Source organism: Orcinus orca, chromosome 19 (assembly GCF_937001465.1).
Source record: "Orcinus orca chromosome 19, mOrcOrc1.1, whole genome shotgun sequence".
Lineage (NCBI taxonomy): Eukaryota > Metazoa > Chordata > Mammalia > Artiodactyla > Delphinidae > Orcinus > Orcinus orca.
Genome location: NC_064577.1, coordinates 18,543,675 through 18,566,157, shown reverse-complemented (window position 1 = coordinate 18,566,157; position 22,483 = coordinate 18,543,675). Strand labels below are relative to the sequence as shown.

The 22,483-nt window shown below is 46.3% G+C and overlaps 1 protein-coding gene across 4 annotated transcripts in view; it reads left to right on the top strand.

Moving 5' to 3' along the window:
* The window catches only part of SPECC1 (sperm antigen with calponin homology and coiled-coil domains 1), a 245,347-nt gene that overhangs the window by 219,601 nt on the left and 3,263 nt on the right, over positions 1-22,483 (top strand). For all 4 annotated transcript variants that reach the window (XM_049702411.1, XM_049702412.1, XM_033422807.2 and 1 more), the window contains 2 exons: positions 6,710-6,826; positions 14,525-14,584. In XM_049702411.1, the coding sequence (XP_049558368.1) occupies positions 6,710-6,826; positions 14,525-14,584 (177 nt within the window). The remainder of the gene's footprint in view (positions 1-6,709; positions 6,827-14,524; positions 14,585-22,483) is intronic.

The following is a 22,483-nucleotide window of genomic DNA, read 5'->3' as shown; positions in this document are numbered from 1 at the left end:
CCAGTTCCCCATTCTGAGCAATGATGCTGCAGTAAACATTCTTGTAGGTATGTCTTTGGGCAGATAGATGCATGACTCTTTCTTCTAGAAAAGTTGCCTAGAAGTGAAATTGCTTGATCAAATCATATTTTCATGAAAAAAAAAATGCTTCTGGTTGCCTTCCTAAAAGCCTGTACCAATTTGTGTTCCTATCAGCCAATATAAGAATACCTATTTCCCCGTATCTTCATTACCTCTGTGAATTTACCATCTATTTCATTTTTGCCAATTGGTTGAGTGAAACATTTCACTACTTTTATTTTCTGGTGAGGCTGAACACCTCTTCTTATGTTTCTGACTGTTTGTTTTTCCTCTTTGGCATCTCACCAGTTCATTCCTCTGCCAGTGTTTGCTTGAGCTGTTTCTCTCTTTCTCAGGGTTTAAAGGAATAGATGCTGGATATTAGTCATTTGCTGTATGTATGCATCTATCTTATTTTTAATGTTTGTCATACAGAAACTTAATTTTATGTAGTCGGTTCTCTCAGTCCTTTTATGCTCGTTGCATCTTGTGCCTTGGATGGCTTTCTTTCCCCAAGATGATAAATCCGTTCATCTATATTCTAATAATGTTTGATGTTGGCTTATAAATTTCGCTATCTGATAAGACATACTTATCTCCAGGCAGCTAATCTCCGAGAGAAGGGAAACTTGCGAGGTGACCCCATGGTCACAGCTCTCTGCTGGGGAACAGTTTCCATCATGGTGCAGAGCTGGCGTGTTTTGGGGGGGTGGGAGGCAGTGATCAGAGTGGGCACCCAAAACAGTGACATTCAGCAGTATGGGGCCTCAGAAAGGAAGAATCTGCAGAGAGGGACCCCTGTGGTCCACAGGCGGGTCTCCATGACTCCATGGCTGAGGACTGTGCTGTCCACGTGTGGGTCCAGGCCACTCGGGGTTCACCGGGTAGCCCGAGGCTGGACCGGCTCCTGGAATGGGATGGATGCAGACACGTATCCAGACAGGGAGTGAGGCCGGGTCACGTGCAGGGGAGGGCGTGCAGGCCGCCTTTGTGGTGATTTCACCCGCCACCTGCCCCCCGCCCCCCGCCCCCCATGTGTGCACGTGCTGTGTACTGTGTCTCACCAAATCTTCAAAGGAAGCTTGGGTCTCCCCAGGACTCCTTCCTAGACAAGCTGAACCTTGCTGAGGAATGAGCTGATTTTATCCTCATGAGCTATAAATTGTTACATCCCCACCCCCCGCAAAAAAAACCCAGTCTGATTCTACAGCTGTGACAATAAGACGTCTCCAAAAAAGGTCCAGGAGGTCCCAGAGAGGGGATGCTAAGGCCTCCCTGTGCCCAGGACAGCTGGTCCCTACAGCAGGGGACAGACGGCATTTTCTAATCAGTCTCCTGTCTTCCTCCCAGAACCTTCATTTTTTTTTCCTTTTTAACTTTTTAAAAACTCGTGCATTTAGTGCACACAGGGTCGACCCGCTCATAGAAATCTAGCGGAGGAGCCTAGAGAGGCCCTGAGAGAAGATGAAGACGGGGTGGGAGCACAGCCATATCCTCGGTGGGGTTGAGGGGACCCACCCGTGCAGGCTCGGCAGAGTGGTTCCTGTTTTTACCAGATGTTGGTGTTTCCAGGCAACAGAAGCAAATGAGATGGACCTTCCAGAAGCGAAAGCTGTGGCGTGTTGGGTTCTGCTCTGCTCCGTCCGTCTGCGTTAAGAGCGCTGCCTCTCCACTCGCCCTTCTGGAGCTTGTCTACAATCTCAGCCACTCTGATTATTTTCTTGGATGTTCACTAAAGTCAGTTTAGCTTCCCCTGTGCCCTTCAGTGTTTCCATGTTTCTCAAATGACTTTTGCTGCCCTGAGGACAGAATTCTCTTATCTTACGAAATCTTCTTCTAAGTGCTCCTAGAAACTTAACCTATTTTGGAGATGCTCAGAATGTTACCTTTTTTATATCTGAGCCTTCCTTTCCCCAGAATTTTCTCTCACTGAGAAATATCTCTGAGGTATTTATATCTCAGAGAAAGTTAAAGATAATTTACAGTGAGTAATCACCCTTGGGAAAATAATCAGCAAGTTTCTTTTGGTTGTCGCTCTGCTGTTTCCCGCCAGTAAATCTTATAGTACCTAAACTGCAAAATGTTGGCATTCTTTTTAATAGCCACAGTTCAGCCCCTTAAGAAGATCAGGGTCCCAGTTTCTTTCCTTTTTCCTTCCTAATCCATCCCCCTCCCCCTCCCCTTCCTCCGCTCCCTCCTCCTCCTCCCTCCCTTCCTTTCTGTTTTATTGATGTAGGTTTTATTGTACATACACACGTACAGCTCAGTGAATTTTCATAAAGTGCATGTAGCCCACGTCACGAGCGTCCAGCTCACGACACACAGCATTGCCCCCACCCAGCATCCCCTTCGTGCTCCCTTCCAGTTACCGACTTCCAGTCAAGGATAGCAGTTATCGCAGTCAATGTTACTCAGGAATAAGTAACAAGGCAAAGAATTGAGGATCTATCTTGTAGAATGCCTTGTTGGCCGTTTTCCTTTTTTCTCTAAGTTATTCTTTTGATGAAGCCCTAAGATTCAGCTGAATGGGCACTAGGAAGAGGAAGACATCGTATTAGCACTCACGGGGTGTTTGTGTTCTTGTCCTTGGTCAGTGCATCTATGAGCATTGAGGACTGTTGCCTGCAAGCTCGGCAGGCCTCACCCCTCACCAAGGCTGAGCCGACCTTGATCATCCCCAACTGAAAAGAAGGCTTTTCATCCTGTCCAGGGGTGGGGCCTGGAGTCAGTAGTCACCTTGTTCCTTGGCCCAGGAAACTGTCCTCTCTGCCCTTACCTGGCACCCCGGTCCCATCCACGAGTACCTCCTGCTGTGTTTCCTTGACGTCTCTGGTCACGGCAGTGGGGCTGGGCCCACAGCCCCTGCCCAGCTACCCTGGATGCCTTTCTTGTCCAGGGAAACTGGCCACCCAGAGATAGGTGGTCCCTGTGCTGCCACCGGCACCCCCAAGCTGTCCACACGGTCCGGTCTGCAGGGCCCCCGGGAAGGCCGTGCCGTCCCCAGGAAGCACCGGCTCCCTGCTCGGCGAGGCCATCCCCCTGCGTCCTCAGCATCCCCTGCGCCCCCTCGGTCTGCTGACCAGAGACCCTCAGAGCACTCAGGTCAGTGATCTGAAGACGGGTGCACAGGTGAACAGGGATTCAAGTGAGAGAGACCCGGTAGGGCACACATCAGCTCACCCCTTTCCTGTGATTCACGTGAAAAACACAGCCGTTATCAAATTGTGTCACCCCACAGCTAACCCCTCACTCACCCCAATATACCTTGGGGGGCAGTAAGGAAGCACATGGGATGGTGATATAGCAACAGGGCGACCGCTGAGGCCTGATGCCTCCGCACGCTGGCCCTCACCTTCTGACCAGAGGGACCATAGATGCACACGTGTTTAGCTGTCCCGCCAGCTGTGCTGAGGTGGGAATTGTTGTTACTCTTGTTGTTCACGTAGAACCATGGACAGTTTCAGATGACCTTCAGGGAACTAGAGCTGGGTTGTTCCACCCAGAGATAAAAGTAAGGTTTTTTTGATAACATCATGTTCTTGGAATGAACGTAATGTGACGAATCATAGCCTGATGCCGTCTATCTCTGCCAGAGTCAGAGCTGTTCAAAGTCCGAAACCTGGGAAACAGTTGACATGAAAGAGAAGCCCTTCCTGACCCAGATGTTGGATTTGCTGAGCTGACCGGATTTGGAATTTCCATTATTCCTTTTTTTAAAAGCTAGGACACTGCCTCCTTTGTCTGGGACAGTGTTGGGTGGTCCCGCTGCTGAAACGTGAGGGTCTGCGTGTGTCTCAACGATCCCCGATGGCCTGCGAGGGGCTGTCCACTCGGAAGTGACCCGGCCATCTGCGCTGTCCTGAGGGCATGAGTCGTTTTGATTGACTTTTCAACCCTGGCTTTGGTCGCACCAGATTTTCGTCTCAACCTGTTCAATAAACGAGGACATTTGCACTTCAGATCAAAAGCTGTTCCTGAGTGGTGCTCAGTGAACTAAAACAGAGGGTGCCGTCCTGGTTTTGTGAGGTGGATGGCATTGTCATCCCTCTGGGTCCCTTTGGGCTCTCCAAACGCCAGTGAAGATTGTGCAGATGGGGAAAATGATGCTTTGTGTCATAGATGGCACGAGAGAGAAGTATAGAAAACGTTTTCACGTTTTAGGAAAAGAAAGATCTGCCAAGTGTCAGACGCTTTCAATGTAAAGTGAATTTACACAGGAAGCAAGTCAGGGAGGGAGGGAGGGAGAGAGAAAAGAAAGGGAAAAGGAGGAAGGAGACACAGCAAGAGGACACGTGCCCTGCAGCCGGGCGGGCGGGAGCCGGCCCGCGACTCGGGTACACCGGCAGCATTTCTTTTCACTTCAGCTCTCTCACCTGTCAAGTGATCACCACACCGCTTACCGTGCATGGTGGTTCTGGGAGTTAAATGAGAAAATACACAGCGACAGGCACCTTGTAGACACTCAGCAAACATTTCTGCCCTACCGCCCCCTTAAGTCTGGACCGCGGAGCATTTGGAAACACCGCCCCTCACGGCGGTGCCCGGTTTCCCTGCAGCTGGCCCGGCCCAGCCTGGCTTCCCCTTCCCAGGGTCTGATGGCCCAGTGTCTGCTTTGAAAGCTGGGAGTGAACTGGATGGACCGTGGCCCCGCCCAGCTCTTCCCTCTGCAGAAGGTATAAAATCAAAGCACTTCCCATGTCTAGAGCAGCCCCCAGCCCCCGCATCAGGTAGCTCCAAAGTCCCCGCATCAGGTAGCTCCAAAGTCCCCAGGAGGCCAAAGATGCAGGGGTCCCGGCTTTGGCGTCCAGCCTGAGAACAGACGGGCCCCTCCCAGCGGGGGATTCTCAGACGTTTATGTCACACTGGTACCTGGCAGCTTGTGTGTTTGGTTGTGCTCTGGGCCGCGTCCCTTCGCGGGGAGTGGGAGTGTGCTTGCAGACCAGACCCGGAACAGGACACACAGCTGAAGGTGGTGCTCCCGAGGGGCATCCTGGGGTCTCGGGACCACCCCGGACTGCAGTTGGAGGCGGGAAAAGACTTGTTAGAGAGGCCAGATGTGGGCCCTGGGTCCCTGGCGTGTCCTGGTTCAGGTAAAGCTGCATGTGTGGTGGCAACACTACCTCCTCCACCGAAAGCACCCAGGACAGGCCTGCGCTCGGGGCCCCCTGGGGTGTGCCCTCCTGCAGGGGCTTCCACGGCCTCTCCCAGGCTGTTTCAACACATTCAGGCAGCCGCTGTGTAGATCAGCCTAAGCCGTGAGGGGTCGGTGGGCGTGGGAACCTGGCATTTCATTCAGGATGAGCCTGTGAACTTGGGAAGAAAACCAGCCCTGTTAGGATGAGCTCGGTCAGGGAGAAAGAGGCAGATGGGTGTGAGGGTCTAAGAGGTGGAGGTAGCCTGGAGCTACCAGGGGTCCTGCCTGGGAACTGTCATCTCCGTGGGCTGCCTGTCAAGTTGGATGTTGGCTTCCTTATCACTGTTTGCCAGGCAGCTCCTGGGGCCCCCGCCTGTCCTGAAGGAGGAGCTCTTTTCTCCCCCCCTGAGATGCCCCCAAGTTGTAGGGAGAAGAGGGTAGTGGCAGGAATAAACCATGTGGGTTTTTAAGGTCTTCTTGTGGTCTCCCTGTTGTTAATTGGGGTCATAGGTAATGATGGTGATGGTGGTGATGGTGATGATGGTGATGGTGGTGATGGTGATGATGTTGGTGATGATGGTGGTGATGGTGGTGGTGATGGTGATGATGGTGATGATGGTGATGGTGGTGGTGGTGGTGGTGGTGGTGGTGATGGTGATGATGGTGATGGTGGTGATGGTGGTGGTGGTGGTGGTGATGGTGATGATGGTGATGGTGGTGATGGTGATGGTGGTGGTGATGGTGATGATTCTTCTTTGGCCACATAAGGCTGGGAGGTGCTGGGATGTGCAAAGCTGACTAGGTAGGTTAATTTGAGAGTAAGATGTCAGAGCCTTTGACATACCAGAGGGTGGGCAGAAGTTCCCTACTGTTTTGAGATGTAGAGAAGAAACTTATGGTTACCAAGAGGGGAAGGTGGGATGGGGTGAACTGGGAGATTGAGATTGACATATATACACTACTATGTATAAAATAGATAACTAATGAGAACCTACTGTATAGCACAGGAAACTGTACTCAGTGCTCTCTGGTGACCTAAATGGGAAGGAAATCTTTAAAAAAAATGGATATATGTATATATATAACTGATTCACTTTGCTGCACATCAGAAACGGACACAATATTGTAAAGCAACTATACTCCAATAAAAATTAATAATAAAGAAAAGAAGTTCCCTACTGTTTTGAGCTCCAAAGGCTTTTCTCATGCCTTCTTTTTGGCCATGCTGCATAGCTTGCAGGATCTTAGTTCCCCATTACCCCTGTGGTGGAAGCATGGAATCTTAACCACTGGAGCGTCAGAGAAGTCCCTTGTGCTTTTCTGTGAATGGATTTGGGCAACACCAGGCCACCATTCCTGGTACCAAAATTAAAGGTACTGCCAGCAGATTGGGTAGTGTCTGATCTTGTCTTACTGCAAACCCAGAGGTGGATACGCACATGGATCCTAGCACGGTCCCGTTCATAGTCTGTGACTTGGCACGGTTTGGTGATAAATGCTGCTTTTCCCCCACAGAACATCGATATCACCAATTTCAGCAGCAGCTGGAGTGATGGCTTGGCCTTGTGTGCTCTCCTGCACACCTACCTGCCTGCTCACATCCCATACCAGGAGCTGAACAGTCAGGAGAAGGTAAGTACCCCCCCCCCCACCCTTCCCTGGTCACCCCTGTTACCCTCCAGAACACACAAGGGGAACTCATACTTTCAATACATCCCAACCGGGGTGAGGTTTGTGGACTTGAGGTGGTAATTGGGGTATTGATTCCAGCACAGATAACTACGGAGGACAGGTCTACACTGCAGAACCCCACCCCTGGTAAATGTTCTCAGTTTCCTTTGTTACCTAGAAAAACACAGTGGAGCCCAGTTGACTGTGGCTGCTGAGAAGTTCCTGTCACCTGGTTTTCAAAGAAAGCCCTGATGGACTCTCACCTTCATGATTTCAAGACCTTGGCCAGCATTTTCAAAATCTTTCAAAATCCAAAGAACCAGAAAGCACCACTAAAAAGAGTTCCCTGCTCAAATAAGCTTGGGAAGCTGTATATTTGATCACACTTTTGGAGACTCACAGCACTCGTAAAGACTTCAAGAAGTCCTTTGTTAAAGAAACCTGTGTGACTCTGTTTAGCCCAACCTATATCAGAGCCACAGGACCTTTTTAACTTTTAATATAATCACCCGTAACAGGAATCAGCAGACTTCTTCTGTTGGGGGCCAGTGGTAGGTTTTGTGGATCTGTGTTCTCTGTCACAGCTACTCAGCTCTAACACTGTGGCTCCCAAGCGGCCACAGATGTTTGTAAACAAATGGGCATGCTGTGTTCCAATAAAACTTTATTTACAAAAACAAGCTGAGGGCCAGGATTGGCCTGGAGGCTGTGGTTTGCCAAATCCTGACCTAGAACATCCTAAAAATCACATTCCACAGAGTGTACTTTGGGAAACGCTGTCCCGGGCCCTGTGCTCATTCACTCAAGAAGCATTTCTTGCCAGGCGTCAGTCACAGTAATAAGGGCAGCAGTGAGCACGTAGACAGGTTCTTTGTCCTCAGCAGGTGGACGTTCAGTAAACAAGTGAGTAAACCTATAACAAGCAACACTGTAAATAAACAAAATGTGGAAGAACATGAGAGAAACACGGGGCTGTAGGGTGAACAAGGGGACCTAACTTCCTTCCACCAGGAAGGCTGGGAAGGTCTCCGAGGAGGCGGAATTCCAGCTGAAAAGCTGACATGAAGGAACCAGTGACACAAAGCGGGGGAGCTTTCCAGAGCCAGGGAGCACAGCCGAGGGGACGCCCGGTGCTTGCAGCCAGGGTTTCAGGGGACAGGGAAGGCGGCCTGCCATGCCGCCTGGCTTCCACAACAGCTGGCAGACGGCATTGGACAGTGACAGACGACGATTCCTGTTCTGAAAAGATCTCTCTGTGAAAAAGTGAACTGTCACGGGGACAAGAATGAAAGAGAGGCTGCAGTTGGGAGGCTGTAGGCATTGTGGTGAGAGCTCACTTCCCTGTTCACCCGTTAGTGGAGGCCAGTAGCAGCATCGTGGGTGGGAAGGCGGAGGAAGATTCGAGATACATCTGAGCAGCAGAACCAGCTGGACACGGTGACTAAGTGGCTGTGGGGAGAAGAGAAAGTCGGAGGCAACCCAGGTGTCTGGCTGGCAGGACAGTTTGCTGAGGGGGAAGGAACAGAAATGTTTGAAAGCTCTGGTTTTGACTTTCTCACACTAGGATGTAAATAAAGTCCAAATGGTCCTGGCACTGATGGCGATGATAACTGAACAAGGTGATTTAATTGTTTAGGGTGTGTATCGGTCAGCGTGCTCCAGAGAAACAGAACTACTAGGATTTGGGTGTGTATGTGTGTAAACACACAGATATATATACACACATACAGAGAGAGAGAGAGGGAGAGAGATGTTTATTTTACGCAGTTGGCCCGTGCAGTTGTGGAGGCTGACAAATCCAGGGTTTGCAGGGCGGGCTGGCAATCTGGAGACACAAAGTGTGGGTGTTATAGGTGGAGTCTAAACGCCGTCTGCCAGCAGAAGTCCCTCTTCTTGGTGGGAGATCAGTCTTTTTTCCATTCAGGCCTTCAACTGATTGGGTGAGGCCCACCCACATTATGGGGGGTCATTTGCTTTCCTCAAAGCCCACCCATTTAAATGTTAATCTCGTCTTAAAAATACCGTCACAGAAATACCTAGAATAACTTTTAGTCAAATATCTAGGTACCAAGGCCTAGCAAAGTCAACACATAAGATTAACCATCACAGAAGTATTAAAGTTTCAGGGCATAAATTAAAATTTATGCTTTGTAATCTGTAAAGCAGGCTGGACAGGATTATTAAACATTTTGGGGGGGGAAATGGTCCGTTTTGAATCATGTTACATCTGAGATGTCTGTGAAGTATGCAGGTAGCAATGTCAGAGGCAACTGGATAGCAAACCCAGGGTTCAGAGGGCAGGTCAGAGCTGGAAATAGAGATTTGGGGCCCCAGGAAATGGACCAGCTGTGTCTAATTGAGCTTAAACGATGGAAATGTGATACATCCATGCTGTCCCGTGCGGCAGCCACTCGCCACATGGGCTGCTGATGGGAAGTGTCTCGTGTGACTGGAAAACTGAATTTTTAATTTTAATTACTTTTAATTAAATAGCCACATGTCATGAGTGACATGAACCTGAACAGGGCAGGTATAGGTGGTATTAAAGCCGTGAGTGTGGAGGTCACCTGGGCCCCAGGCACTAAGGAAAGGCCCTCCCGTGTGGCTCCTCTGCTCTCAGCATCTCACTTCTGACACCTCTGTGAACAGCTGTGGGGGGCCCACACCAGGTGATTCTGCACCCCCTGCTGTGTGTCCTGCAGTTTAACTCAGTTCTGACACTGTCCACTTGCAGACGGCGTCAGGTCCCACAGGTTAAGGGCTCAGTCCTCCACAACTGCCCACCCCCTTCAGACACCTGTCACAAGTCCAGGTTGTCACCTGTGTTTCCAACCGACCAGCTGTAGATCAGAGGTTCCCAGGACCCCCTCCTCGGGTTCAGTTAATTTGCTAGAGCAGCTCAGAGAACTCAGGGAAACAGCTGACTTACGAGGTTACTGGTTTGTTACAAAGGATATTAAAGGATACGGATGAGCAGCCAGATGAGGAGATGCGTAGAGCGAGGTCCGGGAGGGTCCCGAGCACAGGAGCCTCTGTGCCCTGGAGTTTGGGGCGTGCCACCCTCCCACACATCGATGCGTTCACCCACCCAGAAGCTTTCTGAACCCCGTCCTCTGGGTTTTTGTGGTGGCTTCATTATTAGAGGCCTGATTGATTAAATCATTGTCCTTTGGTGATTGATTCAACCTCCAGCCCCTCTCCCGCCCCTGCAGGTCAGGGCGTGGGACAGAAAGTTCCAACCCTCTAATCCCGTGGTTGGTTCCCCTGGCAACCAGCCCCATCCTTCAGTCATCCAGGGGTTTAAAAAAAATTGCCTCATTAACATACACGCTGGTGGTGTTGGAAGGGGTTTGTTATGAGTAACAAAAGACACCTGTTTCGGGCTTCCCTCGTGGCACAGTGGTTAAGAATCTGCCTGCCTTCAGGATGGGGAGAGAAACTCATATCTATCAGAGTTACTGATGTGGGTTCTCAGAAACAGTGTGTCAACACAGGCAGATCAAATCATTACAGTTTAAAACTGAGCATGTGTGTGAGACTCAGCCTGGGAGTATCTTGCTGGTGGAGAGAGGGGGATTCAGGCAGGGAAGCCTTCCTAGAAGGGGCCTATTCGAAGTTAGGCTTCAAAGGGGACGAGCTAATTTGAACGAAAAGTATGCCTTTGACGTCATCAGGACGCGTGGAGTCCAGCCGTCACCTGGAGCCTGAATCTGGGGAGCTCTCAGTGCTGGGTGCTTCTCGGGTTTTTTGCTGAGCAACATACACCCAAAAGGGCACCAAGAGAGGCCGGTAATATTTGTAAAAACCCATTAAAATCAGAATTTAAAAACTGTATGATCTAGCTCTCGACAGCCCAGAACGTTCATAAGTCATGAGCTGTTCCTCCTTCCTCAGTGGAAGTGTGACATCGGTACTAGGTAGGGAATTTCTGATAACATTAACAAGGATGTCTCCTGAGACGTTAAAGAGGTTTACAAACGCGGGATGTGAGTTACAGTCAGTGGAAGGTTTGGTGTTTTTTCAGTAATAAGCCTATTCCTCTGTCCTCCTGTGAAACTCCCGCCGAGGTCCTCAGGTTCAGGTGATAGGATGGACCGTCTTTGTGTTGGTGTCTGAAACGAAGTACTGATGTGAGGGGGAAATTCTGGGCTGGGGCTCCTCAGTCCCGTCAGTTTCAGGCGAGATCCCCACTGCAGGGCCAGCTGGCAGCAGAGTCCCCATGGCTGGGGGCTTCCACTGTCCAGGGGCTGGAAGGTCCTGGCCGGGCACACTCTCTGCGTCTGTCTCCCCTCTGGCCTCCCCACAGTGGCCGTGACGGTGTTCTAATGAGAGAATTAGGATCAAGATGCTTCATCACTAATGTCCTGCTGCCACCAAAACCAATAAAAGTCATTTTCATGCACCGGAAACCACCTCTCCCTGTAATGGTCCATGTCATACCATATGCAACTTCAGAGTGTTTTCCGACAAGTTTTCGACTATTTCTTCTTTGTTCAATTTCTGTTTAGAAAACACTAGCAGTTTCATTAGAATCAGGATAAAGGGTTTTGGGGGATGGGGGGGGGGGAATTCTGTATAAAACCTGAGGTTTAGAAATGCCTTTTCCTTAGACCTTACTGGTAATCAAAGAATACAAATTAAAACAATATATTATTCTTAGCCTGTCACATTTGGCAGAGACTTTTGAAAATCGTAACATTCTGTGCAAGTAAAGGTGGGAGAAAAGGGGCCCTTAAACGCTGTTGCTGGAACTGAAAACTGTGTTAACATTTACAAAGCTGTTGGGCATTGCGTACCAAAAACCGTAAAAGAATGTTTGTATCTTAATGTCTGGAGTAATGGGAGCCTAAAAACCATTGGCTTACAGACCCCTTTCCTCCCCCAGAATGAACCCACAGGACTTTAATATAAGGACAAAGGCCTCATTAGCACCAGAGTAGGAGCCTCCTGCTGCTGGCTGGGGCTGAAGTAAAGGAAGCCAGGAGCCACTGGACAGCTCCCCTCTCAGCAGGACGGAGAGTAGTGTTAAAGTTTCCGCTCAGTCCATCCCCATTAATTACCTTTAATATGGAGGAAGGGGGCCGGCGGCTTGGGCAAGACGACCACAGGTCAATGGCTTTCCAAGGCCCCGACCACAGACCAGAAGAAAAGTTTTTTGCCGTGTTCTAGTGTTTCCCGTGACCTGGTACCTAGTACAGAGAGTTTGCTCAGTATCCAGTGGACCCCTTAATCTTCAGGCACCAGATGTGCCGGAAAGGACGGAAAGGGGAAGTGGGGAAATGTATAAAATTCTGTAGAAAATCTAAATGCATAAAATTACAAAATTCTGCTGAGCAACAGAAAACGTGAATACATAGGGAAACATTCATCTCTCAATTAGACTTACTTTACCAATTTAATTAAAGTTTCATATAATCTGAATGACTTCAAATGAATTACGGGAGGAGGTGTGACCAAATGATTCTTAAGTTCATCCAGGTGAAGAAGCATCAGAGAACAGCCAGAAAGGGTCTCGAAACAGGAACAACAAACGAGGGCTGAGTGATGTGGAGCCTCTAAAGTCCTAGGGGAAATTATTTTCAACCTAGAGTTCTGTATCCAGCCAGATTATTAACCAAGTGAGATGGCAGAAAAGAGAACATTTCGTATATGAATGCATCCAGAAAATGTGTCTCTCCCACAGCCTTTCTTTAAGAGGGAAACTAAGAATGTGCTCTAGTAGAATGTGGTTCTCAGGGGAATTCCCTAGCGGTCCAGTGGTTAGGACTCTGAGCTTTCACTGCGGAGGGTGTGGGTTCGATCCCTGCTCGGAGAACTAATATCCCACAAGCTGCAGGGCGCAGCCATAGATAGATAGATAGATAGATAGATAGATTAAAAAATTTTAAAAAAGAACAGGGGTTTTATCCAAAAACTGACATGAGGTTTGTGGACAAAAAGTGTCGCCTGCCATATCAGTAAACAAAGGACGTTGCGGCCATCATGCCCTCAGCCACTGCTCCCGCCCCGACCATGTAACCTGCGAGGATCCAGGATGGAGGAAAAAAGCAGGATACGGGCCCTAGATAGTTAAGGTGCATTTCAGAGAAACGATTTCAGTGAGCCCAGACTCTTGCATCTTCCCATGCATAGAAAAGTGCTAAACTCACTAGCTTGAGAAGTTTGTTTTGTTCTTTAATTAGCAGAAATCTTTTGATATTCAACTACCTGGTTTGTTTTTGCAAAATTCCTATGTATTCTGGCTTCTCCCTGACCTATTTGGAACAATGCCTTCAGAGCTATCTGAGAGCCTGTCTCCCAGGCTTAGGTCCTCAGTATGTCCACCAAATAAAACATAATTCTCCACTTTTAGGTTGTGCTTTTTTTTTTTTTTTTTTTTTTTGGTCAGTCGACAGGTTCTGGAGGACTCCAGGGCTGAAGGGTTTCATAGAATAATGATACGATTAAGAGCTTGGGGGTCTAATAAAGGGGGGCAATGAGAGAACAGAACATATTAGAACAGAAAGTCAGTTTGGTACAAAGAGAATATCATGGATTGTAAGCCATAGTCAGAAAGATAAGAAACCAGAAGATGAGAGGAGGCACCGTTCTTCTCCCAGCAAGAAAAATCCCAACAAGCAGAACTGAAAACAAACGGACTTGAGGACAGTCAAGGTCCAGGTCTGCAGCACACTGAAACGTGGTGTGGATTTGAGCCGTTGGTCGAGTTACAAAGAAGAAAATCATTTGGAAGTAATGTTTTGAGGGGCACAGCATCATGACTGTGGAACTGGGGAGAGGAATCTGATCTCAGCTGCTGTGTAAACACCGCTTACTGTGTTCAGCCTTCAGAGTCGTTCTGTTAAGAGGGTGCTGAACACTTAAGTGTGGTTGAAGAAAAGGAAGCAAATTCTATCAGCTTTTAACAGTTTAAAACTTGACAAGGTGGATGCAAGGCAAGGGGACGTCTTCCTTATCATCCAAAGTTGAGTCGGGAACTGCTGTCTGCAATTGATGGGACGAGAAATGGAGGCTTAAGGAAAATGGTCCAAGTCACAGACATAACTAACACAGGCACAAACGTGAGCTATGTGAGTATAATGCAGGGAGGAGAGAGGCACCTAAGTCCTCATTATCTTGGGAAGAAGTTAGAAGGCAATGCCTCTGTTTCGGAAATCAAGCAATGGTGGTGTGAGCAGTTACAGAGATATGGAGGAGATCACCAGAATTAAGGAGAGAAACAAAAAGGTCTTCTCCCGAGGACCAGGATTGAGGGAAGCAACAGTTTTTCATATGACTATGTTTAACGATGTGCACATATTCCTTTGATAATTTTTTTGGTATAACACCATGATTAAACAACTTGATACCCAACATAATGACAAAAGCAAAAAAATAAATAATGACAAAGCAAAAAAATAAATAAATAACCGAATTAACAAAAATGTATCTTTGATGGTCAGGAATCAATCAATAATGTCATTTTTAGTGACAACGGTAACCTGTTAACCTTTTTTTCCCCGTGAACTAAGATCATTGGTTGCATACTTGACTTCAAAACTTAAGTGTTTTATAAACAGCAGGTAATCTTTATAGGAATGTCAGTCGGTGTTTTTTCGTAGCAAAAACTATATATTTTTTTTAGTTGATAATTTCATTGTCTTTGTCTTTTTAACCTAGAAAAGAAATCTCTTGTTGGCATTTGAAGCAGCTGAAAGTGTAGGCATCAAACCCAGCCTGGTAAGTATCCTCCTTCGTGTCCTTGTGATACTTTGTTCTAATCATATGAGGAAGAACTTTATACCATCTACTAAATAATTTTTACACAACAGTGAAATCCATCTGCTGAAGATATGTTACTCATGATTCCTAATGAAAATTATCCAGTTGGTCTGACCACATGTGATTTAGAGTGTTTTCAGTGAAGATTTCACTGTGGATAAATTTCAGTTCTAGACTGAATTATCATTAAAACCCTCTTGTTCAAGGCACCTAGAAATCTGAATAAAATGTAATTTTAAAAATATTAGGGCTTCCCTGGTGGCGCAGTGGTTGAGAGTCCACCTGCCGATGCAGGGGACACAGGTTCGTGCCCCAGTCCAGGAAGATCCCACATGCTGCGAAGCGGCTGGGCCCGTGAGCCATGGCCGCTGAGCCTGCGCGTCCGGAGCCTGTGCTCTGCAACGGGAGAGGCCACAACAGTGAGAGGCCCGGGTACCGCAAAAAAAAAAAAAAATCAATACATAGCTGATCTCTGAAGAAAGACGGGGAAATAACCAGATGCTGGAAATTAAAAGAGGCGTGAAGACCAGAGCCCTGAGGCATGTGCTGGGACTCTGGCCACCCCCAGGGTTGGGGCTGGGGTGGTGGAGGGAGCTCGCAATGAGCGGGCATCTGATGGGTATAGGCTGTGGTTCTTGCCCATGCAGGGGCAGGAGACAAGGCCCTGAGCTCCTGTAAACAGTGCATTAGTCCTGAGACCCCTGCACAAAACCAAGGCTCACAAATGCTACTCTTAGTGACGGGGAAATAAAAATCTCCACCTTCCAGTCCAGGGAGGTGATAAGGAAGCTTGGTCTCCTCCTGGGATTTTTTGCTGGCCAAAAAAGGAAAATCTCCTGTAAGGAAAGAAAACTGGGCCAGATGAGGTTTGGAGTCCAAATTTATAATATCTACTGCAAGCATTCCCCGGTTTATACTGTCTCTGCTGTAGGAGGCTCCTGGGCCCATAGCACAGAGGCTGCTGAAAATACACTCACAATCCAGAATTACAAAGCGCTCAAGAAAATGGTCTACTTGACAACAAGGACCTACTGTATAGCACAGGGAACTCTACTCAAGATTCTGTGATAACCTATGTGAGAAAAGAATCTGAAAAATAGTGAATATATGTATATGTGTAACTGAATCACTTTGCTGTACACCTGAAAGTAACACAACACTGTAAATCAGCTGTGCTCCAATAAAATTTTAAAAAAGAAAAGAAATCGATCTACTTGAGCTAGTCAGCAGGCACCACCACCAAGAGGATCATCTACCAGAACTTGAGATGATAAAACAGGAAGAAAGAGACCTCAAAAGACTGTGTTTAAACACATTAAAATCATAAGGAAAGAACACAGTACTATAAAAAAAAAGACTTGGAGGAGAATCAAGTAAAACTTGTAGAAATTAAAATTTGGAATTAAAAATACCAGTTACCAGTTGGGCTGAAAACTGATTGGATACAGCAGAAGAGAGAACTACTGAATTGGAAACTAGATCTAAGGAAATTACCCAGAACATAAAACAGGGACATTTAAAAATGGAAAATGTAGTAGAGGGGTTTTATTAGTTAATAGGTTTTTCAACTTCAAGAAATGGAAAACCCAACTAACAGTTGCTTCAACCATAAAGATATATATGTGTGTGTGTGTATATATATATGTATATATATGTGTATGTGTGTGTGTGTGTGTGTGTGTGTATATATATATATATATTTTAGTTTCAGGAATGGTTCACTGCTCAATGTTATAATCAAGGACCCCAGAGTGTCTCTTCTCTTCACTCCACCATCTTTAATCTGTTGGTTCTTTGCCCTCATACTTGTTTCTCTGTGGTTGAACATGACTACCAAGCTCCAGACATCACTCCTGTCTGCAGGAAGGAGGGAGAAGGGAGAGGAGCAAGTGCCTAACATCTTCCCCCTTTGATAAGGAAACCAAAAGCCTTCCCAGTGTCCCTCCAGCTCATTGGTAGTACTCTGTTATGTGGCCACACCAGTTGCAAGGGAGTTTGAGAAAGTAAGCATATAACATTTCTCATTCTCTAAATTTAGCGGGAAGCCTTTCAAGGGAGAGAAAGGTTGGGAACATCTGATAGTGTCTGTCACAGAGCTTAAGAGGCATGGAAGATAAAGTCAGACCGTGTCTAAGTCCCACGTCCAGTGGGAATTCCAGAAGAAGAGGAAAGAAAAAGTGAAGAGAGATAATATTTGAAGAAGTGGTGCCTGAAATTTTTCCAGAATGATGAAAGACCACAGATTCTTAATGGATCTCAAACAGGATGAATAATACAAAATATCCATCCAGACACATCATAACATAACTGCAAAAAAAGCAAAGACGTATAATCTACAAATTATTTCTACGAACCAATAATAATAATTTTAAAAAACCTAGTAGAAAATTATCAAAGTCTGGAACAGACAACTCACAAATGGCCAGTAAACATTTAAAAAGATGTTCCGTCTTACTAGCGATTAGGAAAATCTCAGTTGAAGTAACAGTGAGACATACTTGTGTAACCTCAGAGGATGAAATGACAAAGGGAAAGGACAGCTATCATAGGAATTTTAGTACTGTGACAGTGTACGCCAAAGTGTTTGAAACAGAATGGGCAGTTTTCTAAAAAAAATATGTAAATACGTTCCTTCAAATAGCAAATGTAGGGCTTCCCTGGTGGCGCAGTGGTTGAGAGTCCACCTGCCGATGCAGGGGACACGGGTTCGTGCCCCGGTCCGGGAAGATCCCACATGCTGCGGAGCGGCTGGGCCCGTGAGCCATGGCCGCTGAGCCTGCGTGTCCAGAGCCTGTGCTCTGCAACGGGAGAGGCCACAACAGTGAGAGGCCCGCGTACCGCAAAAAAAAAAAAAAAAAAAAAAAAGTAAATGTAAATATTTCTCCAAAACTTAGAAAGAAGTAGAACTTTAACCAAGTGAAATTCATTGTTTTAAATATAGTCACACACACACAAACAAAAAATTCCCAGTAAGCCCAAATTCCACTGAACCTTTAAGAAACAGGTGTCCCTATTGTGTAAATACAAGTCTAGAGAATCTAAAGAGGAGTGAGGGGACTTAATGTCTGGCCAAGACGGCGTAGCAGAAACCTGATTTATCTTCTGAAACACTAAACAGCTAACAAGTGACCACAGATAATTTACATAAGGAATCAAAGACGCCATGAGAACTTGTTAGAAGATGATATTATACACAGAAAACGGTTTTCTTTGTGGTGTTACAGTTAATATTTGCTTTTTAAATTTAACATTTTTTCCTCTTTTTCATCTCACGTACTACTGTAGTGAAAACTGGGGAGCAAATGAGATCATCTTGTTGAACTAACAGTCAGAGCCAGCAGTTTCATTTGTAGAGATGTCTCTGAGGAACTACTGACAAACATCATGATGAATCTCAAAACCATTTAGGAATGTTTGTGAGCAATTTAACCCATTTATGCCATCAAAAAAATAGAAGCTTCCTACATTATTAAATTTGCTTTACAGTATCGTGAGATGGATTGAAAAATAACATATTTAGTTACACATGACATTTTAAAAATACACCCAATCAGAACTGACAGCAGTAATAATCCCAGGTCCTTGGTCAAGTTCTGTTATTAGATTAGTCAGGAAAAAAATTCCCTTATATGTGTATATTCTAGCAAATATAGGTTTCTGGGTTTACCATTGTTAGCAGGGATGAGATTTTTTACAAGTGAAAACCCTACAGTGTTCCCCAAATTTTAGAATGCATTCCTTCCCAGCCACGGTGTAATATAGAAGTTTAACACGCCACATCACAGGTGGAACAACTCCTCACAGGAAGAATAGGAGAGAGAATATGTGTGCTACTGTTGCCACTGCCGTAAAAGCAGCCAGCATGTGTGCCCTTCGTACCTGCTGAGGTGGGCATGCCCGCACTAGGTCATACGGTCTGTGAGGGTGCTGCTTGCTGGGTGAGCCGGTGTGTCCACCAGAACGGTCACTCCTCACACAGCCTAAGGTCCTCAGGTCACCTGGGAAGGGAGGTCATTGCAACTCAGGATTTTACGGGGTTATCAGAATGATTCCTTAGGCATAAGTGGGCCTGATCTGTAGCATAAACTTTATAGAGGCTACTTAGACAATTAATTCACTTACTATGTGCATGTTTACTCTGTGCCGGGCATTGTCCATGTGTTGGCTCATTGGCCCTCTCAAAAGCCCTGCGACATAGATGCTCCTTGTGGGTGGGACACTGAGACAGTGCGGTTCCCTGAAAGGACACATGGCCAGTGAGTAGCAAAGACAAGGGTCAAGGAGCCCAGCTGTCTCCAGAGCCCACGTCTCACCCCTCCGTGACCCTGCCTCTGGGCAGCCATGCCCACCTGGGCTCTGAAAGCACCATTTATTCACAGTCTGTGGAGCACGTGTGTGTGATATTGTAATTTCTCTGATTATAGAGCTTATCTCCATCCCCACCAAGACCCCTGAGGACAAGAAGCCCTATCGTTTTTCTTTTTATCAATTATTTTTATTGTGGTAGAATACGCATAACATGCCCCAAGTGTCTGCCCCCTGACCAGCACCACTCTGCCTTGATCAATAGAGCTTTAGAAATTGTGACATCAAGTCTCCCAGCTTTATTCTTCTCTTCAGAATTGTTTTGGCTATTCCGGTACCTTTGCCTTTGTAAATTTTAGAATCAGTTGGTCGCTATCTACCCCCAAAAACAGCTTGCTGGGATTTTGATTGGGGTTGCATTGTATCTGCAGATCAGATGGGAGGAATCGCCATTTTAACAATACTCCGTCTCCAAGCTATGAACCTAGAACATCTCTCCATTTATTTAGAGCTTCTTGACTTCTTTCATCAGTATGTTGTAATTTTCCGCATGTGGTGTTTTATAGTTTTCTGCGTGTAGATTTTCTTGGGTGCCATTTTAAATGGTTGGGTTTTTTTTTTCTTTTTTTTCATATGCCGTTGTTCATTGCTGGCATGTAGGAAAGTTGTTGATTTTGTGTCCTGAGACTTGGCTAAACTTGCGTATTAGTTCCAAGAGGTTTTTCTGGTAGACTCTTTGGAGTTTTCTGCATAGACAGTCATGTCATCGGCAAATAAAGACAGTTTAGTTCTTTCTAATCTGTATGCGTTTTGTTTCTCTTTCTTGCCTTATGCACTGGCTAGAACTTCCAGTACAGTGCTGACTAGGAGAGGTGAGAGAAGGCATCCTCACCTTGTTCTTTTTTGCTGATCTTAGCGGGGAAGTGCTCAGTTTCTCACTATTAAGTATGATGTCAGCCCTTGGGTTTTGTATATGTTCTTTATTAGGTAAAAGAAGTACCCTTCTATTTCTGGTATTTTGAGAACCTTTATTATGAATAGTTATTGAATTTTGTATAATGCTTTTTCTTCATCTATTGATATGACCATATGGTTTTTCTTATTAGTCTGTTAGTATAAATAACATTGATTGATTTATGGGTGTTGAAGCAGCCTTGCTTTCCGGAGATGAACCCCACTTGATCATGATTCAATTGATAATATTTATTAAGGATTATTGTGTCTATGTTCAAGTGAGAACTTGGTAGTTGTTTTTTGTAATGTCTTTGTCTGGTTTTGGTATTAATATTGGCGCTGGTTTCACAGAATGAGTGAGGAGGTGTTCCCTCCTCTTCTGTTTCCTGGAAGAGATTGTGTAGAATTGGTATTATTTCTTCCTGAACTGTTTGGAAGAATTAACCAGTGAAGCCATCTGGGCCTGGTGTTTTCTTTTTGGGGCAGGTTTTAAGCTACTAAATCAAACAAGTGTCATGCACTAGCAGATTTTTATTGATGCGGCGTACCCACTCTTCTCCTGAAGAGTGCTAAATGATTTCTTCAAACACGTTCAGATGTCACATTAACCATGGACCAAAATATTTTAAAATTTAATTATTGTTAGGTTCAGGCCTATCGGATACTCTGAGTAAAACAGTGAATATTGATCAGACTTCCGAATCCTCTCTAAGCAGGAAGACGCGTCCTTGCCCCCCTTGGAGGGAGGTTTGCCGTCCCTCCAGCATCTCTGGAAAACACTTTGTTTTCCTTTTCAAATTGTTCTAGGTACATCTGCGTGGAATGTTCCACGCATTTCTTTTCCACCCCTTTCCCGTGACCAATGCTGTGCTGATTTCTTCGCATAACCAGGGAGCAAAATCAGTAAAATATATTCAGATGTTGAAACAGAAGCTAAATGGCTGGTTCCAGGCCTCAGCCAGTTCTGACCCCGCCCAGGAGCAGATGTGCTAAGGTCAGCCTGCTTTTCCACTGCATCTCTGCTTCTGGCTTTACTCCAGGACCTTCCCTAGTGTGCTCCTGTGACCACACAAGAATCCAAGTTCAGCCCCAAAGTGAATTACTAAATTCGTTCAGCACCATGAATTTCAGGAAGGCCTGGCCACGCAGTAGACGGAGTGCCGTCCTGCCTGCCGCCACTCCCAGCCTCTGCCTCTGCCTGCTCGTTGCCAACGAAATGAGGGGAAACAACAATAAAACATGGAATGGTGACCCTTCATTCTGGTAAAACAGCTTTCAATCAGGTCAGGACTTTTGTGGCACGAATCCGACAGAAGGAAGCAGTACCGCACAGAGGAGATGCTCGCTGCACAGTCTGTGGTGAAGGAGGGACCACGGTCACATGCCGCGCACCGAGAGGACAGTGCACATCCGCTAAAACGACACAGCACAGTTGTGCAGGAAATTGTGTATGAACAGTGTCAAAGCACGGGGCACACAGTGACAGAGCGTGTGGGACACAGGTGTGCGTTCAGAGGTAGCTTGGAGAGGTGGGAATCCTTTTACAATAATGGAATCGCGGTGACTCTTTTCAAAACTTTTGTTTTATTGAAGTCTAGTTGATTTACAATGTGTGAATTTCTGCTGTACAACAAAGTGATTCAGTTATATACATATGTACATCTTTTTCATATTCTTTTCCATGATGGTTTATCACAGGATATTGAATATGGTTCTGTGTGCTCTACAGTAGGACCTTATATCCATTCTATATATAATAGTTTGCATCTGCTAATCCCAACCCCCTCCTCCTTGGCAACCACAAGTCTGTTCTCTGTCTGTGAGTCCGTTTCTATTTTCTATATAGATTCATTTGTGTCATATTTTAGATGTTGGGGGTAGGAGTTTATTAATTAATTTATTTATTTTTGCTGTGTTGGGTCTTCGTTTCTGTGCGAGGGCTTTCTCTAGTTGTGGCAAACAGGGGCCACTCTTCACCGCGGTGCGCGGGCCTCTCACTATCGCGGCCTCTCTTGTTGCGGAGCACAGGCTCCAGGCGCGCAGGCTCAGTAGTTGTGGCTCACGGGCCTAGTTGCACCGCGGCATGTGGGATCCTCCCAGACCAGGGCTCGAACCCGTGTCCCCTGCATTAGCAGGCAGATTCTCAACCACTGCACCACCAGGGAAGCCCTGTGTCATATTTTAGGTTCCACGTATAAGTGATATCATATGGTATTTGTCTTTCTCTGTCTGACTCACTTCACGTAGTATGGTAATCTCTGGCTGCATCCATGTTGCTACCAGTGGCATTATTTCATTCTTTTTTATGGCCGAGTAGTCTTCCATCATATATATGTACCGCATCTTCTTTGTCCATTCCTCTGTTGATGAACATTTAGGTTGTGTCCATGTCTTGGCTGTTGTGAGCAGTGCTGCAGTGAACATTGGGGTGCATGGGTCTTTCCGAATTATGGTTTTGTCCAGACATATGCCCAGGAGTGGGATTGCTGGATCATAGGGCAATTCTTATTTTTAGTTCAAAACTTCTGTTAATGTTCACTGTCATGTTGTTAAAAGATGGGAGAGGCGAGAGGTCAAGTCTAATGTTTCCTAAAAGGG